Source organism: Centruroides sculpturatus, unplaced genomic scaffold (genome assembly GCF_000671375.1).
Source record: "Centruroides sculpturatus isolate CEXI.00-Female unplaced genomic scaffold, Cexi_2.0 scaffold183, whole genome shotgun sequence".
NCBI classification, from domain to species: Eukaryota; Metazoa; Arthropoda; class Arachnida; order Scorpiones; family Buthidae; genus Centruroides; species Centruroides sculpturatus.
Window position 1 is genome coordinate 348,241 of NW_019384387.1, and position 20,893 is coordinate 369,133.

The window sequence follows — 20,893 nt, forward strand, 5'->3', positions numbered from 1 at the left end:
AAGATCGATTCCGGAAGCAGCAAAAAAGAATTTTCTTTTCTAGTTTACAAATGTAAAAATCTAAGATATTTTTGTTTAAACTAAGAATAGAATTATTTGCTTTGTCAAGAAGAACATCGAAATATATAAACGTAGTAATTACAATAATATTGTTTTTATAAGTCTCTAGGTCAGTGCTTCTCAGCCAAGTCTGTTTCAAAATCTTTAAAAATGTAATTCCTTACCATTACGAAAGTCGCGAATAATTAGTTAATAAGAAATTCTTATGATATTATTAGCAAATAAATTATCCAAGTGATCAGAAAAACGGTGATAACATATACGTTTATCTTCAGTACTGTTTACAATTCATTCTAAATAAATTAATATTGTACAGTACTTATTTACTAATTTCTTCGCATTAAAATCTTAAATAACAAGCTCTATGTTCTCCAAATTTAAATGATACTCAAGGAACCCGTTAGTTTTTATAATAAAATAGCTCTAATAGTAACTTTCTCTAATCTCTACATGTATAAGTCAAAATAGGGCTTTATACTGTTCAACATATCCACACCAAATCTGTTGTGAATATTTTTGGACACCCTAGAAAAAGTACTGTGGGATTCCCACCCCTAAAGCCCTCTTAAGTCAGAGCAATTTTTTGTGTTTTGCAGTTTCATTATTACAGTATAAATACTCAGTAACTAAAATGTACAGTACATTTATTGACTTAAGACCCTCTCCCAATCCAACTTCACCAATTTCCCACTTGCTCAAAAGCCCAAAGCAACATCAGGTGCATGCAGCTAGTATATAAATAAAATGTATTGTTTTGTGTTTAACATTTTGTTAGAATAGCAGAGAGCTAGAATAGCATATTTGAGTTAAAACAGTATGGCTTTGTTTCACTTTTACTTATTTAATTATAAAAAATTATTTGTTAAAAAATTATAAAATTAAATGTGAAGTTTGTTGCTACTTTGAAATAAGTTTAAGGATTCTGGGTCTTTTCCATGAAGGCCAACAATCACCCTCAACATTATTTATTGATTTATTGACATTATTATTTATTGATAACAGTCATTTCGTATTTGGTTTTAGATTTGAATGAAAAAAATTCCCAATGAGTGAGAAAAAGCAACCAAGCATTTTGCATTTCTTTCACAATACTTCGCATAACCTTGAATTGATCAATGTCCAAATTTCTCCATGGACCACCAAAATCTTTTTGCAGATCATCAGGGGTCTACAGACCACTAGATGGTGACTGCTATTATATAGGATGCATCACATTTTTCACATCAATTTTTTGGGGAAAAAATATTCTTCACAGTACAAAATGAATTTGGTTTATATGATGCGTCCTAATTTTTGGATAAATTTTACTTACAAAAAAGTGTGTCTTACGAGGCAAAAAATACAGCATAGGGGTCTGGAGAAAGATCTATAAAAAATAGTGTTAAACAATTTTTGTCAACTAAGTAACAGAAAATTATTTCTACAACATGTATATGGAAAAAGTTCTGATATAATGCTCAACAAGGGTTAGGCTCTCTTCTGGTAAATCCAATAATAAGTAATAATAGAAAACATTGGAACAAATTTGGTTTCCACAACTAAATTACTACTATTTGAGTTCAAAAACAGCAACACATCTATTATTAACAAAAAGGATTTCTGTCTTTAGATATTAAATCTTTTAATTGTAATACGAGGGGGTTGCAACAAGTAATGCCTTTTATTTTTTTTAAGCAAAGTTTTAATGCATATGGAAAATACAGAATATACAAATGAAATATGTGAATTTGGCTATTTCTCAACATAGGAACCATTCAGGTTCAAGCCTTGACCCAGTGATGTACCTGCTTGAAGATGCCTGCATTATAGAATGCTGATTCCTGGCAATACAATAATATGCAAACAGCTGATTTAATCTCCTCGTTGGAATGGAACATCTCTCCAGCCAGGAATTTCTTCAAAGGACCAAAAAGGACAGTTAACAATTTTTCTGACAGTGTTTTCAAGCAAATGTGGCGGTTGCTTTGAATTATTTGATCAACAGTAGTAACTGTTTGAGGCAAAGCTGCATTTACCAGATGACCTAACCTGTGCTCATCAATTTCATGTGAGAACTTTTTTTTTGTTCTTTTTATTCCCATTTTAATGTTTTCTTTTATGATTTTACTATGCATATCTACAATATGTAAAGTTATAATATGATTCTATTAAAGTTTCTAAGTGCAATCTTCAAATTAGAAGTGAAATATGCAAAGCAAAATCAACTTTCCAAATTTTGCTTTGCATGTATGACTTTTAAAAGGACTTCTGTCTTTTATATATATTAAATCTTTTAATTGTAATAATTACAATACACAAAATACAAAAAAGGAAACCCACAGGTTAATATTTTCAATAAGTATATCCAGCAGTTTTTTACCTATTTTGTTAATAAGTCTTGATATGGTACCAATCTAAACTTTTGTAACCATTAGAATTAGTATTTTTATAGTTAAATATTTATTTAAATTTCTTCTATAACGTTATACAGAAATAAAGTTTGCAATTTTGCAAGTCATTTCCTGTTTAGCGAAAACAAACCTCTAAAGATTTAACTCTTTTACGTCGTTAAAAAAAAATTACAATTCTATGCACAGTAAGCTAGAACTTCTGTATATAAGTTTCAAAATGATAGCCAAAAATATTAATTTATTTGATTTAATTAAAGAATTTGCTAGAATAGAGAGAGAAAGGTGTTTTGAAACTTAAATAAAACTTATTTCTTCATTTATTTTCACATATTTTACATATGTCCTCACAAGTGAATAAGCTTCAGATGTTATTGCACATGGATGAAAAAGACAAGTGAGATAAAAATACAGTAGCATGTTGCAGCATTTTTATTTTTTTTAAATTGTTAATATTATAGACATTACTGTTATTAATTTCCTCGTGCACTCATGTTTGTTGCACTTCGAAAGTCAAAATACCACCATATCAAAAAATAAAGAAAATTTTATTTAATAACCTAAGAGTTAAATATACAGAGCTTGTTTTCTGTAAACAGGAAATGACGTCACAATTTTTAATCTCTTTTTAAATGTAAGGAATAATAATAATGTTACACATAAAAAAAAACTAAACTAAAATTTCAAAGAATCAAACCTACATTATCCAACTCCAGTGCTTCGCATCTTATTCACTTGGCTATTGCCACTCTTGGGTATGAGACTTCAAAGACTTATAAGCTAAACATTAAATTTTCAGAGGCCCAATTTTTGGAAATGCTTGAAAAGTGAGTCCTATTATTTGGAGAAAGAGACATTTGTGTTTAAGGCTACATGCTTGCCAAGTTTCGTTTGAATTGCAGACCCAAACATCAGGCCTCTCCTTGTAAGTGACAGTTTAACATGTTACTTTTGCTTTTCAGATTCAAAACTGATAAGGCTACAGGCATATGCATTAATTAGTTAGTAAAACTGATGGCAATAAATAATTTGAAGTGGCAAAAAAATTTTAAACTGGCAAAATAATGGCAATATTTTTAAATTTTCCAGAGCAACACCTGCAACCCCAACAAAATAAAAACCTCAGAATTATTTTAATCCATCTCTAGCTTATTCTTCAATAATGTCGAATAGAAAAGTTTTGTACACTTATAATTATTTTATATTAGTAAACTTTTATTAAAACTGAGGATTTTACATTAAAAATTTTCATGTTGATAATACATAAAAAAAGTATGAGTGACAAAAAAAAAGCTTGGATGGAGCCATTTCAGACAAATAATACCTCGGACAAGACATTAATATTTAGCCTTTGGCTTGTATAACAGCATTCATGTGATCATTCATCATATCAACTGCCAGGCATTGATTTGGAGTAATTTATTAATTTAAAACAATGGGATCAGTTAAAAATTCATAAAATTTTTGTTGTAAATTCTAAAAGTTAATAAAATAATTTCTAGATTAAAACCAAGTAAAACTACTTTCTCTTATCTGACTTTGAGTGATTTATTTTAGCAGACAAACAAATAATGTAGAAATACTAAACTTTAACTTTAATGACCAATAACTTTAAATTCACAAAATTTATCATAATATCCAAATGCATTTTGCTTACAATAAAGCCTCATCAGTGGAGTAATTTCATCCCATATTTGCTTGATTTTTTTTGTTTTAAACCAACCACAATTCCTGGAGAACAATTTCTCAGTGCTTTTTTTAATTTTACCCGACATATTTTCTATAGGGAAAAAATCAGGACTGCTTGATAACCATTTTAATGTGTTAATATTATGTTGGGCCAGCCAAGTCTTGATGGTTTTAGCAGTACAGTATGTCAACTTGCACCATCCTGCTGGGAAATAAAATATCTGCGATCTTGTAATTTTTCTAATGATGGTAATAAGGTTTCCTGAATGATTTGTTGATATTTTGCTACATTTACTGATCCCTGGATGAAATCAAATTTTCCATACCTTGGCTGACATGAAACCCCACACCATAACACTTACTGGGAATTTTATAGTGCACTGTAGACAGTCGTAATGGAATGCCTCTTGCTTTCTAATGACTTTTTCTATTTCCTCCAATGCAGACTTCAAATTTTGCCTTATCACCAAAAACAACCTGCTTCCACAGTTGTTGTGTCCAGCACTGGTGTTCTTTCGCCCACCTCAATCAGTTTTTTATTTGTGTTTTTGCAAGAAGTAGTTTTGCCTTTGTCTAAGAAACGTCACCTGTCACAATTGTAAACCAGCTCAAATTCGTGATACTGTATGAATACAAGTCCCTGATGTCGACTGTAGCCATACAGATGTCCGAAATGTGTTGGTGGTTGTTGTTGGAATAGAAGACTCTGATTTTTATAAATTAGCAAACAAAAATGGTACCCTCAAGCAGCTTTATACCCGTAATCAGTTCGTAATTTGTAAAGAAAAGTTACTTTCCATAAATGAGATTTCTTCTCTAGAAATAGCACCAAGAGAAGTAGCTGCAGCTAATTCAAAAAGTGGAGGGCAAGGCTATACATGCTGTCATTGCAAAAAGAAGTGTTCCACGAATAAATGCAGTTGTAAAAGCAAGGGACTCTTGTGAAATTCAAAGTGTCGTAACAGTTTAAGTTGTTGCAATAAATGAGATTGTATAACGTTAATCACATAATTTATGTGTAAGTTTATTATTGTACTATTTTCTTTAATGATTTAGAATGTACTGTTCATTTTAGTTCAACAATTTATTTACATATGCTGTTACTTAAGCTCTCTCCTATTTTGACATATTAAAAAGTTGCATTTTTCTCTTAACATAATAAAAATATTTTTATTCAACATTCGGCATGCATTTGGCGGTGTAAGTGAGAAATAATGATATTTAGCAAATATTTTGTACATACACAAAACAACATTCACACAGTGTTTCAAGAATGTTGACATTCGCCAGATATTGGTCATTTACAGTAACACTATTATTTCACAGCAGTTATCTAAGCTAATTTTATTTCTTTAAAGCTTTTTATATACATTCTATTAATTAACAATCCTTTGGATTAATATAAATTTCCATATTGTATATCAATGCTACTCTAAGCACAGGTCTGAAAACTGGCATTGATCTGAGAATCATCGACTTAGATCACAGAAATTTCCAAGAAAGAAAATATGATATTAAATACAACTCTTAGACAAAAAATTAGAATATTCACCTAACTGAAAGTTTAGTGTACATTTTCTCATGAATAGCACTTAGTATGAAACTTTTTCCAACACTACATAAACAGTGCTTATGTATATTTATTATACATATTAATCAGACAAATTAACTCAAATGTTTGTTACAAATAGAAATGAAATGACAAAAAATTAGAATATTGGCAAAATCAGCCAGACAAACAGCCATAAAAAAACTAACTTGCAAATTTGCATATTGCTGGGCAGAGCAGTATAACAGTACAACATGGGGTGTAAGTGCGACATCAGTGACAAAAGTAAAGAAACTATAATAGCCTTGCACAAAGCAGGAAGAACACAAAAAGAAATCGTGACTTATATAAAGAGCTCACAGCCAACAGTCTCTAGAGCAGTGTTGTCGAACCGAAATTGTTTATTGAGTCAAAACCAAAAATAAGAATACACTGTGGCCGCACATATTTATTTACAACAAAACATATACAATTACACAGTATTTTTTATGTGTTTTAATGTGAAACTTGCTTTTCAATTTTTTCACTTAATTTTTTAATGTCAAGAGGTATTTTTGATGTTGTACAACATAATTGGTTTTTAAAAATTTTTATCGGTCAATCTATTATGACTTTTACATTTAACAATCTTCAGTTTTGAGAAAAAAGATTCGCAAAGATAAATGATTCCCATTGCAACGATAATGCTCATCGCGGGTTTTTTAGATTAGGGAATTTATCATTACAGACATATTTTGTATAAAACTGAACTTTGTTATTGGCCTTAAATATATATTTCAATTCAGAAGATGACTGGAGTTCTATCAAATCTATCTGCAAATTTGTTGGAGCTTATTCCACAACAATCTCAAATAGACATAAAAAAATATTAAATATATTTTCATAAATTTTTAAATACAAAAATCTCTTTTGAAATTCTCTTAGTAAATTAGTAATTTCTTGAGCATATTTAGAAGAATGTTTTTCTCACTATTAAATTTATGTAATTTTGGACGATGATTTGTAGTTTTTAATTTTAACTGACTTTCATAAAGTTTGAGTTTTGCCATGAATGCTTCTACCTGGACCTCCGGTCTGACCATCTCCTCCAGCATATATAGTATAATTATTAATTTTAATAAGAGATGGCACCTTATGCCTCACTCTAGTGCCAAATTCTTTTCTAATCTATAATCATATATCCAAAATATAGCCCGATCATTTACGGCAGTTGTAGGTGTATATTTATATATCTATACCTTGCCGGGGTTGCGATGGCCAACTGAGTGCCTCGAGTGGATGTTTCTGGCCGAGGGCGTGAGTGTGTCCCCAGTCAGTGTCGTAATAACTGTTGATGGTTATTTCTTAACTTATATATGTTGGAAGGATTGGACTGGAGGTCTGGGTAGCGTAACTGGCAACGTGTCTGCACGGTAAGCAGGAGTTGCGGGTTCAAGACCCGCTTCGGGCCGATTCTTTTCTTCCAGTTTAATCTAAAATAATTAATTAAATATTATAATTATTAATTTTAATAAGAGATGGTGCCTTACGCCTCACTCTAGTGCCAAATTCATTTCTAATCTATAATCATATATCCAAAATATAGCCCAATCATTTATGGCAGCTGTAGGTGTATTTGCTTAAGATATCAGGTTTATGATTGATGTGTATATCAAATTTCTTCTCCCAATTTCCAAAATTTTTTAAAGCATTTTCCACCAGTTAATTAGCAGAGATAGCTAAACAGAATAACTTTAAAAAAATGGCTACCAGGTCAAAGAAAAGAAAACCAGTAATTAATGGTTATTCAATTTTGAAATGACCTACAGAACATAACCATTACATGAAACACTGCTTGGTGACTGACTATAATCAAATAACTTGCACAGTAAAACATAATTAAACCTGTTAACAATCTAGACATGGAATGATTTGAAATTGTAAACCTATATGCATGTGTAAATGTGTAATTCTACTTGAAATTTTATTAGGCTTATTTCCAAAGAATTTAAGGAAAACAATAAAATTTCTTATCATTTACTGGAAACAGAAGACTGTTGTAACTTAAAAAGGTGTCTATTGTTTGACATTTATTACACATATAGGGTAAATTTAAGGAAAATAATTTCATTATACCAAATACCAATTTAAAAATATTTGTTGTTGTAAACATACTGATTAAATACATATATATACAGTATGTACTGTACAGTACCTACATTTATATGTAACACATTTGAAGATTTGTTAAAAAATATTTAATACTGTTTTAATTTCTGATTGTATGTGATAAGGTGTTATACATCATATTAATGTATTTAACTATATATGTAATATTTCATTGTAATAAAAATCTATACAAAATAATTACTGTTTTAAAAGGGCTGCATAAAAACATTGAGTGGGCCGCATGCAGCCTGTGGGCTGGACAACACTGCTCTAGAGTACTAAAACAACAAAACTGTGTTCAAGTTTTAGCTAAAAACTGCCAGAAATGAAGACGTAAATGAGCAACGACTGCAAGGGATGAGAGAAACTTGAGCAAAACCACTTTAAAAGTATTAACAACTTGTATGCAAAATGGAGAGCAACTGGAATGAATGTTAGTAGCCAAACCACATGCCAAAGCTTGCACAACTTGCAATTCAACTGCTGTGTTCCCAAGACAAAGCCATCTCTGATGAAAAAGCAATGACAAGCACATGTCAGATGGTGCAGAGAGAAGCTCATATGGAGACAAGACAACAGGAATAATGTTCTCTTCATTGATGAATCCCTGTTTTGTCTCTCCTATGGTGACCAAGGCCCACATGTATGGAGAACAACCAAAGAGGCCTTCGAAAAGGACTGTATGAAGAGATTCATAAAGTTTGCATCGTCCGTCATGATCTGGGATGCACGAGTGCTAATGGCATAAAACAACTGTGCATTGTTCGGGAATATGTCAATGCACAGACATATCAAGACATCTTAGAGACATTTATGATACCATCAGCAGAGGATTTAGTTGAGGAAACATTTCTATTTCAACAAGGCAGGGAGTCCTCTCATACCACAAAGTCAAAGATATGTTAATTACAAGAACGACAAATTGCAATCCTGCCATGGTCAAGCAATTGCCCAGACTTAAATTCCATTGAAAATTTGTGGAGAGTCATGAAACGACAACTTAATGAATGGCGCCCAACTTCTAAAAAGGAACTAGTGACGTGCATTCGACACATTTGGAACTGCATCACCAGAAACGAATGTGAAGCATTAATCTGCACCATGTCCAACAGATTGAGAGCATTAATTATGGGAAATGGCAATGCCACAAAATATTAAGTTTATTTTGTTGTATTTCCCATATTTAATCCACGTGTAGTAATATTCTAATTTTTTGTCATGGTCAAACTGCTATTCTATTTTTTTTTTGTCATTTCATTTCCATTTGTAACAAACAAACATTTGAGTTAATTTGTTTGATTAATATATATAATAAATATAAATAAGAACTTTTAATATTTAAATGTCTACTAGGACAAATCATATTACTAGGACTTATTATACCAGTGTCCAATGTTCCAAAACATAAACAAAGTGTGTAAATTGTATACAGGTAAATCAAGCCAACAATAAAGATTTTTCCCTTTTTCTCTGGATACATTTCGTCTTTTTGTATGACTTGGACACAAATATAATAAGTCCTAGTAGACATTTAAGTAATAAATTTGTATAATAAGGACACAAAGGGTTAAGAATAAATACTGTTTATGTAGTGTCAAAAAAAGTTTCATACTCTGCGCTGTTCATGAGAAAATGTACACTACACTTTCAGTTAGGTTAATATTCTAATTTTTTGTCTAGGAGTTGTATATTGAAGTTATGACAACTGCTGTTAAATATCCTTAAGAATTAAAACGAAGTAGATTTTTTATTATCTACCAATCTGACTCAAAAAATTTATCAATTTCCCTTTGGAAATCATTTTAAGATATACATTTAAAGAGTATAACTTTAAAGATTCAATATACAGTGAACAGCAAAAGTCAGGAAACACCTATCTCACATTTTATGATGCTATTAGCTATGCCAGATAGAAATTGTTCTTTTTTTCAAATGTTTTGCATTTCAAAACTTGATGATCATTTTTCATTGTTATTTTTATAGTTTTGCAGACCGAAGACAAAATTTAATTTTTATGAAGGCAATTTACATAAATGAACAAAATCACACAAAATAATACAGATTCTAACTATTTCTGTTAAGTTGACAGGCATGTGTGCTTACACTTGAAATACAAATATTTAAGTAAATGAAAGCGAAATTTATTTAAAATAAAAGAAGTCAAAGATAATTACAAAAATTATCCTCTTATTTGACAAGGTGTTCAAACAGGCTTCTGTCACATGTACTGGAAGAAATATTGCCTCTCATTGACTAACATGTTAGGAATAATTTATGTGATTGCAAATGTAATTTTGCCTTTTAACTTGTCTAACTTTTGAAGGTTTCAGCATACAAAAGACATTTTAAGTGCCCAAAAAAATATATCTAAGGGGATAGTCTGGAGATCTTGGGGACCTCATAATGTGTGATTCAACTATTGCTGAATTCTTGATTTAGCCATTCTCATACTATCTGCACAAAGTGGACTAAATCTCCATTTTGCTGGAAAATTAAATTCTATTGTCAGGGCAGTTTTGATAAGTGTGCAGTTCATATATGCATGCAAGCAACCAAAATTTCCAGGGCAGCTGATTGAATTTTATTTTTTAAAGTGCACTAATATAATTTATTATTATTTTAATGTTGTGATACTATGAAATAGATTGATGTTTGCATGACGACTGATGATATAGCTGTGCAGTTTATGGATATAAATATGTCAAAGCATACATGTTGTGTTTTCCATCAGAAAACTTAAAAGTGCAAGCAACGGGTGATGGGGGATTTATCCGTTAAACCAGAGAAAAACTTATCAGTGGGAATTCCATAACTACTATGATTGTTTGTTGTTTTAAATCACATAAAAAGTATAAAAACTTGGAATGTGTAAACATTTAGATTGCAAACTCCAAGCATTATTTATGTTTGTGTCTTATGATTAAGTTTAAGGTTACACTTAGTAACTCATTGTGAATGTTTGCATTAAATAACTTAGATATACAGTTTTATGTTTATGCTTAATTTTCATTGTCAATGGGCTTTTATTTCTGTACTGTTAATCTTAAAGCAATACCTACACCATTATTTTAATTGTTAACAGAACTAAAAGGAAATTTAAATAAAGAAAGAGAAACACATAAGTATTACTAATTTAAATACAGTATTCATATTTAAATATACAGATATGTATATATTATATTGGTGAACAATAATTTGGTATACAAGTTAAAATGTAAGCCTCATACAAAATTTGAACAATGTGAATCATGTATCCAAGCAAAGTTTTCTACAGTTACAAATCAATAACTGTAAGACAATCTGAATCCTTTAGAATGGGTCCTATTCAATGTAAGTCAATTGGAGGTGCAATGTTCTGTACATACTCTCCATTGTAGATAACTATTCTAGAAATATATTTATCAAGTTTCTTACCTTCAAATCTAATATAGTAGATATTTTAAAAGATTTTTTAGTAAGATTGATTTGAAAACATGAGAATTATTCAATCATACATGAGAATTAAATGAATAAGATCATATAATGATACTGAATTATTAACTAAGAGTTAAAAGATCATTTAAAAGCAAAGGGCATTGAACATCAGATGACAACCTATTATACACCTGCTCAAAATAAAGTAGCAGAAAAAGCAAATAAGACCTTAATTGAAGGCACAAGAATCTTACTAATTGAATCAAAACTTTCTCCATGCTTTAGGGTAGAAGCTATGAAGTGTTTTACATATATAAAGAATAGAACCTCTTCATCAATCAGTAATAAACAAACACCAGAAAAAATATTTTTGGAGAAAAAACCAACAAGTAGGATATTTGAAAATATTTGAATGTCAGACTTATTGCTGGATTCCAGGGCACAAAAGAAATAAACTAGATCCAAAATCTGAATTAAGAATATTTGTAGGATACTATCACAAAGAAAGACTTACAGGATTTACAACCCTATAAATAAACAAGAAAAAAGAAAGTATGTGATCTATTAAAACAAGATAATGAATCTCTGAATAATTATATTCTGTTTAATTACAATGAGAAAATAGGCAACAAAGATTTGAACACACATCAAATACAAGATTTAAATACATCTCAAATGGAAGAAGGTAAAAGAAAGTGATATAACCCAAAACATTAAGCAGGAAGAAGATAACAAACAAGGTGATTTTATAACAGATTATCAGCTTTTACCTCAAAGACAAAGGCCACCACCAAATTTTTATTATGAATCATCTCTTATCACTCTGATGATTGTGATGATGATCAACAAAATCCTACTTATAAGGTATGTGATAAAGTTTTAAGATATATAAGTAATCGTGTAATACCTAATAATTATTATGAAGCTATTAATTCACTTAAAAAAGATAAATAGATGGCCACTATAAAAAGGGAAATGAACTCTCTTAAATCACATAAAGTTTGGAATCTTGTAGAAAAGCCAGAAGGTATAAAATCTGTAAAATGTAGATGGCATACAGTAGGGGTGGTCAATAAATCGATTGTGATCGACCGGTCAATAGCAAAGCCAATTTTGGTTGATTGCTTGCGATATCTTGACTTAATGTGTGTTACGCTTGTAACCAAATGCAACATGCAAATGCAACTGTAGTGATAGTGATATCGGACCCCCGCGTCCTCTCTTAGATGCAGTTTTGTTGGTCCATGTGCAATCCATTTGCGTACAATTGTGAAATGGGAATAAGAAATGTAGACAAAGGGTTGTAAAACCAAAAAAAAAGAAAGGCGGTTAGAGGGACAGAGAGAGTAGATTGGGATACTGTAGAGAGAGGAAAGGTGAAGTGGTGGTCTCAAAAGTGACAATGTTGAGTTTCAATTTTTCTTCTGTTTAAAATGTAAGTATCTTTTCTTTGTGTTTTAAATTAAATTGTGGCTTTTCTTACCTATCTAAACATAGTATGTATTTCACACCTTTCCTCGCCACTTAGACTATGCCTACAACAACAAGTCGATCGCGACACATTTTTAAGATAAAAAGTAGATCTTATGTACACAAAAGTTGGCCACCCCTGGCATACAGTATAAAACAGATCCTGAAACATTATCTATAAAATACAGATTAGTAGCAATTGGTTATTTGCAGAAATATGATATAGCCTATAAAGAATAAAGGCTATCTCATATTTTTCTCCTGTAATGAAATATGATAGTTTTAGAGGGTTATTGATCTTTGCATCATTACATGGGAGATAGAAAGAGACAATTTATATAGAACAAGCTGAGGGATTTAAGAAAAATTCAAATCCAAAACCTTTAAAATGCAAATTGAAATTAATGGTTTAAAACACAGTGGCAGAGTTTGGTTAGAAACTCTTCATAATTACAGTCGACCCTCCTATAAGATATAGATATGTTCCAATTTATTAGGAATCCGGTTTCTTACAAGTCGTTCCAATCACAGTCCGACACGTGTCAAGTTTACGGACTACGGCTGATTGAAAGGTTTTATTCCATAAAATTAATCGATTCTACACTAATCCGACTCAACATTTCCAAAATACGTATATTTTTTCATAGTTTTATAGGAATCGTAATTATAGGGACCGTAATTATAGGGGGGGTCGACTGTACCTTCTTAAGATAGGATTTGTAAAGTTTAAATCATACAAATGTGTATATAATTATGAGAAAGGAAAATCAAGGTGAATCCTAGGAATTCATGTTTATGATTTATTAATAATTGCTTAAGATAGGAAAACATTAGAGGAAGTAATAGAAAAATAAAAGAAAAGGTTTAACGTTAAAGAAAGTTTAATTACAAATAATGTTTTAGGTATTGAAATAGTTAAAAAGGGAACAAAGTTTATTATAAACCAAAAAAATATATAAATGAAATTTTGGCAAAGTTTAATATAGAAGATTGTAAACCTAAATATATACCATATACTAATCCATCCTAATATAAAATTTGAAAATTTTCATAATTGTAAAAAAATGCAACTCATAGCAGTATCAAGAAGTTATAGGATCCTTAATGTTCCTAGCCACTAAAACTAGACCAAATATATCATGCACTTTGATACTATTCTCTAATATATAATAAAGATCTTAGAGTAATGCATATGAATGCTGCCAAAAGAATTTTAAGATATCTAAAAGGAACCAAATGTAAAGGTTTATGTCTAGATAAAGTAAATTTAAAGAATTACTACAATGCTAGTTGGAAAACGCCACTAGATAAAAGTATAAGTGGAAACATCTTTATGTTAGGTCAAAATGTAAGAAGTTGGTCATCTAAGAAACAAGACGTTACATCACTATCTACATGTGATGCAGAACTTTATGCCATTGGACATGGTATAAAGAAAACAGTTTGGCTGAGAACCTTTATAGAAGAAGTGTTCAGAATTAACAATAAAACTCCTCAGCCCATGATATTTCTAATTAAATTGGGTTGTACAAAACTCAAATCATTTAATAAGACTTGTAAGCTACTTAAATCAGCAAATTATTAATAATGTTTATGCTATTGAATATATACTGAGACTAATATTGTTAATATGTTCACTAAGCCATTGTCAAAAAGTAAGTTTGATTTGTTTATTGAAAATTTGTTAAGTGATAAAAACTAAAGCATTGTAAGTCATATTGTATGTTATCTCCAAATTAGGTGGGATGTTGTTATTGTATAATTTGGCAATGTAATAAAATGCAAAAAATTTTATTAAAAATGTAAATTATAGAGAATAGAGCTTAAGAAGGAGTGTTGTAGAGAATTAATGTTGTAGCCAACTTCTTTTTACTATGATAATGCGAGTTAAGTTGATTTTGAATAATTATATTATTAGAGTTCTGAACTGTTCATTTATTAGATATTATTTCACAATATATTAAGAGCGGTTCAGGCCAATTCCAATTTGTAACAAATTTGTTTTTATTATTGAAATTGAAAATTATTGAAAAAATATAAGACTGACAATGGTAAATAAAACAGACTGTTTCAAAATTCAAGAGTCTATTTTACTTTGAAAAACATTAAAAGTTTTTTATAAACTCAATGAACCCTTTTTAAAAGTGTAAGAAGATTCAGATTGTAAGAAGATTTTGTCAATTTCATTTTGTATACACACAAAAAAAATTATTTATTGATACACTTGTGCCAAAATTTACCCATTATTTATTTTTTTAAAATTTATTGTCATGTATGACAATAAATCTAACAGTTTGAATAAACAAGGAAATATTTTCAAAACCATTGCAACAATGGCTTTATGACTACAACCTAACAAAAAATATCTATTTTGATGTCATTCAAAATATAAAAGAGAAATCAATTTTATATATGCACATTCTATAATCTTAAATTTATTACAAAATAACAATAATAATTATAAGAAAAAAATATCATTAAAAAGTTTTCAGTACTTAACAAATGAATCTATTTTTAAATTTACAAAATTTATGAAAATTCTTAAAAAAGACAATACAAAAAATGTGTCTTCTTACTTGTCCTTTCACACGCAGGAGGTACTCCTGCGTGTGAAAGGACAAGTTCTACAGCAGAGTCAACCTTTCATTTGAGGCTACTCATCTGCCTCAATATGTAATGTTTTAATGTATTATATACTGAGGCAGACGAGTAGCCTCAAATGAAAGGTAAATTCCATAGTNTGTTAAAGTTTTAATTATTAAAATAAAAATTTAAGAAGCACACATTACATAAAATTATATATTTTAATGTAATATTTAAAGTTTTAAAACTAGAAGTTTTTAACAGGAATGTTTGTTATTTTGATCATTAGAATATAGGATCATCAATTAAGACAGCTGTTAATTCAACTTTAATGTTTAGAATTTAAAATTAGTGATATATAAAAATTTATTACTTTTTTGTGCTTTTTAAAGTATAGGAGTAAGTTTAAATGAAGTAAGTGTGTAAAGGAATATACAGGAAATATATAAAATAATAAATGTTTAAGGGTATACAATAATAATAATGAATTTAGTTTAGGAAATTCACTAGATTTAACATAAGTACAGTACATTAATGTTTAAATTAGAACTTCAAATGAATTTTCTATAATAGGCTTAAAGCAAACTTTTATTCTTTGTTTTCTCTGAGTTTTTTAAACATTTATTTGTTAGTTAGTGTAGAAGTGAACATTACAGCAATTTTGGTCACAAGTATCAGAACACTGTTACTAATGAATGTTGTTATAAGAATAGGTATTGTCATTGGAAACATTAGTCATTAAATTACACATGAGGGTAAAATCCCTCATTACTAATTTGAAAAATTGCAAAGATTTTTCCCCACGATTTTCCTATATTTTATCTATGATGAACTCTCTGGCAGTTGAGAAACGAAAACTTTTCACGAATTACAAAATTGGATATTTTGTAAATTAGTATTTTTATGTCAACTGCAAAACATTCGATTTTATTGCCAATAATTATTTTAATTTACTGTATAACCCGAGATAAATTAAATGTTTTCAGCGCTCATTGTATTTACACATTTACACACCTCGTTTAACAATTCTGATAAAGTTGCGTGTTGTTCACTAGAAGTTCTAACTCAAAAATTCGTATAATCTGAGAGGTACTATATTACGTAATATAATAAATCATTCTCCAGAATAATTCAGTTACAGATGAGAATTTTATGCTATTTTCGGAAAGTAGTAGTAATTTTCTTTTTAACCTAATTTTATTCACCTATTGAAATATTTGTGGGTTGTTTTTCATTTTCTGTTTGAATAATTACCAAAATTATCATTTTCCTGTCCGTAATGATTGGGATCCGGATATTAAATCACGTTCTATTTACACAAATCAATATTTACAGCACGCATTTTCTTTGGAATTTTAAGATATAATTTATTTATTACTATGTATATTGCTTGTTCAAAAATCAAACATTTCCATTATACAATCAATGATGATGTTGAAGAGCACTAGATATATAAGTTTTATTGGAAAAATTAGTGTCTTTATATTACACAAGACACAATGATGAGCTTAATAAATCTGATGTTTTTAATTTCTGTATTTACAGCAGAATCCCCATTATCCAAATCTGTTGTTCAAAAATGCTCAAGGATGACAAATATGAAGACTGGGTAAATCAAAGAAATGCAACAATGTGACACATACATTTCCAACAAATTCTAATCATGTGTGGACTGAGCATCATCTTGCTGAAAAATAACTGTTTGCAATCCTGCCATGAGAGGCAACATATCAGAGTACAAGATTTCTTGAACATACTATTGCACTGTTAATGTCTCACATCACTATCAGAGATGACTTACTGTTATATGAGATAGTTCCCTAGATGACATGTCAACAATAGGGACTGTGTCATTCAACAGTAAAGGCTGGACTGAAATGCTCACCAGTTATTCTCCAGACACCTCAGTAGTCATCCATTCCCAAACAGAGTGAGAATTTCAGAGTTCTAACCTCTGAAATTCTCACTAAATACAATATGCTGCCAGTTCTTAGCAGTCCATGCTTCTCTCTCATGACACCACTGCAAATGAAACTAATGATGGTGAGATACTAATAGAAAGATGCACAGCAGTTATTATACATGTAAATTTGCCCTCTGCTAGAAGTCTGCCAATGGTATAGGAAAAGAAAAGCTTCTGTAGTAAAGCTTTTCTTTCTAAATGATAGACAAAGATGTTATTGTAGCTGTTTGTGCTTATCTCATGATCAGATAAACATTTCTTCAGATGATCTGCCTGAGATGTCCAGAGTCTGTCCACATGTATCCACTATCATCAATAACCCTCCAAAATCAGATCAGAACAACCATAGAGCAAGGCAGTTTGATAAAATAGCCATCTTGCTTCCCTTAGTCCAATGATTCAACCTTTTCAAATTCCATCAGTTCTGTGTAATGTCTTTGACTGAATTGTATAGACATGCCTGCCATTCAAAGACTTCCAAACAATAGTAACAATAGATAATTCTGAATGCAGTGAGTATCTGCAAGCTATTTTTGTAGGATAACGAGATAATACAGTCAACTCACGTTAATATGAATTACTAGGGAAACAGAAGTTAGTATGTTTTATCAAAAATTCATATTAACTATTTTCAGGGTCAGCATCAAGGTTGTATGTATAATTTAAGGAATAATAAGCAATCTAAATCTCCAAATTATAATATTTTGAATTAATTTACTAAATAAAATTTAAATTTATTTACAAAAATAAATTAATGATCTAAATGATTTTCAAATCAATCAAAATGAGGAAAAGATGGTTTTTAAATGTGTAGCAGTATATCAAGAGTGATTGAACAAAATAAAGCTAAAAGAAATCTGTAATTTTTTTCTGTTGAAGATTGTTTGAAAAACTATAAAATATTTTTTTTGGCACCAAAAGAGTAAAAAAAGAAGCCAAATTTGGCATCACTATGTACGCCCAATATGTAAAATAAGACGTGTTTGCATGGGACCACATCCATTGAAAGGGGTAAATGTCTTTAAACTTTAACCCATATTTTCTTAGTACAGTAGAATATTGCTAAAATCAGATGTTTAAATTGCTCCACAATTGGAGGTCAACCCATCTTAGCTTACTAGAAGAAAATTATTCTACTCAAAATAGAACATTTATTTATAACATTGCTTTTTACACATTTTGATGTAAATAATAAAATCATTATTGAAAATAGGGTTATTTCTTGGGAGTTGTGAAGGTAATTTACAGTTTGGTTTAACAAGTTCTGGTAAAATTTTTGTTTGCATTATCAAGTGAAAATTAACATTATGACAATGGCGTTTTTCCAGGGCAATGGCAAAATTTGCATTAATATGAGATTTCACTTTATCAGTGTTTGTTTTAAGGCAAGTTGACTGTAATTTTAAGATATTGGTGACAATACTTGCAATTTCCACAACTACAATCATTTACATATCTGTCTAAGATGTAGCTGTATGTGAGTTCTGCAGTAATCAAATAATTCTATTTGAGTGTGTAACTTTTTCTTCAATGAATGTATATCATTCAATCACAAATTTTATGCTCAAATAATTTCATTCTGAACATTTATAATTTGAATTTTCTTTTATCTTCAACAGTTAAAAGAGTACATGGTTCTGGAAATCTAAAAATCAAGTCTGTCATTAGAGTGATTGTTATTAGAATTGATGTATTTTAATTGCAAACTAATTTTGCAAATTTGTATTTCTGTAAAAGTTATTTAGATCTCTAAAGAACTTTTTACAAACTCCATATATATGAATATATTTAAATGCATAGAAAATATATTAGATTTACAAAGTGCAGAGAATTAAAATGTATCAAAGTATCTGTTTTATTTTGGATTTATCAATTATTATAGGATTTTAAATTTATATCAATCTGTCATATTGAAAAAATATATATTACTTAAATTGCTTAAGTCAGTTTTTCCCAACCATTTTGGATTAATGTCACACTTTTAATTTAATTAGATTCCTGCATCACACCAAAATTTCATGATACACTTATGTATCATGACACACAGGTTGAGAAACACTGGCTTAATTCATTGAATAATAAAATTAATAAATTTAATGAATAAATTATTACAATTGTTTCAATTTGATACTTACGTCATAGGCACCTGCCTTGATTTGTCCATATAACCTATGTTGATCTTCATCCCAGAAAGGAGGGTAGCCAACAAGTAAAATATATAATATAACCCCTATAAGAATATATAGTTTTTAATTAATATTAACAAACCTTACTAAATACATTTATGTATTTATAAAATATCTGTTATAATAAGTTATTTTTTAATTGAATTTGTTTGATTTAATTGTTAAGTATAAAACAAAATCAACATTAGTGATTTTAATGCAAATTACAGCAATTTCAATTTCAATATATGAAAAAATATAAAACTAATAACAAACTAGATTTCATCTCCATGAGTTACATTTTGTTTTACGCATAGTTGTTGCATTATGAATTTATATATTAAAAAAAATATAGAATATAATGTCTCCAAAACTGAGTTATATGCATTTAATTTAAAAATACAAATACATATTTTGTAATAATATAAATAAGTCGACTACTGTAAGAATGTCCAACCAACTGCTACTGATAATTCAATAAGAAATTTAGTCTTTACTCCAATAGTTCTCAAACTCTTTAATAAGAAATCCACATTTTGTAAAAAATTTCTTGTGATCTCTCTCTAAAAGCATATTGACCTATATAGTTTATCTTGGATAAATTTTGTTTTACACTTAATCTGTGCTTCATTGTGTAAGAATGACTGAAATAGGTTTCAGAAAATTTTCAAACTTCCAGAATGAAAGTTAATGCACATCAATCAGAACAGAGATTTTATAAAAAAAGAAGTAAAGACATATAGATTATATAAATGTGTAATTTTCTCTTCAATACCATTATTTAAAAATTAAATTAATATAGACAAATATATTAATATAATTAGTATTTTCTGTCTTGTTGTTGGAATCTTTAAACAAATTAAATAAAAATAATATTTTGTCCCAATAATACAGTTCTGTTACATTTACTTAAAAGATAAAATAATGAAAATAATTCATTGTTCATTCATGGTCTTAATATAAGTGAAAATTGGATTTCTGATCACAATTAATTCTAATTTACTTACCACAGGCCCAAATATCAACTGGTTTTCCATAAGGATCTTTTTTTAATACTTCAGGTGATAAATAACCTGGAGTACCAGCAAACCCTGTTTAAAAAAGAAGTAATTAATAAATGTATAACTAAAAATTATATTATTTATATTTAGAATATAATTTGTATAATATTTACAATATTAACAAATATCATTGTTAAAATAAAAAAAATTCATAATTTTTCTAATCAATAACATAGTTCAAAGAGCCAAAACCTTAACTTCCATTACTTGGAATGAAACAGAAGTTAAGCTATTAATAGTCTATTGCAGGAGTCGGCAACCTTACAGAGGTGTTGTGCCGAACATAAGTTGTAGTGTTATTCCGAGTGCTGATATATAATAAACTTGGTAGAATCATATGTTATCAAAATTAGTCCGGTTATAATGGACTTCAGAAATGTATAATTTTAAAGTTATGTTGTTAA

At 29.2% G+C, this 20,893-nt stretch overlaps 1 protein-coding gene across 1 annotated transcript in view; it reads right to left on the minus strand.

The window, feature by feature from the left end:
- LOC111618104 (calcium/calmodulin-dependent protein kinase type II delta chain-like) overlaps positions 1-20,893 on the minus strand; it is a gene marked incomplete at its 5' end in the record, with an annotated part of 158,040 nt that overhangs the window by 56,829 nt on the left and 80,318 nt on the right. Inside the window, 2 exons of the mRNA XM_023359551.1 lie at positions 19,376-19,493; positions 20,436-20,519. Coding sequence (XP_023215319.1) covers positions 19,376-19,493; positions 20,436-20,519 — 202 coding nt within the window. The remainder of the gene's footprint in view (positions 1-19,375; positions 19,494-20,435; positions 20,520-20,893) is intronic.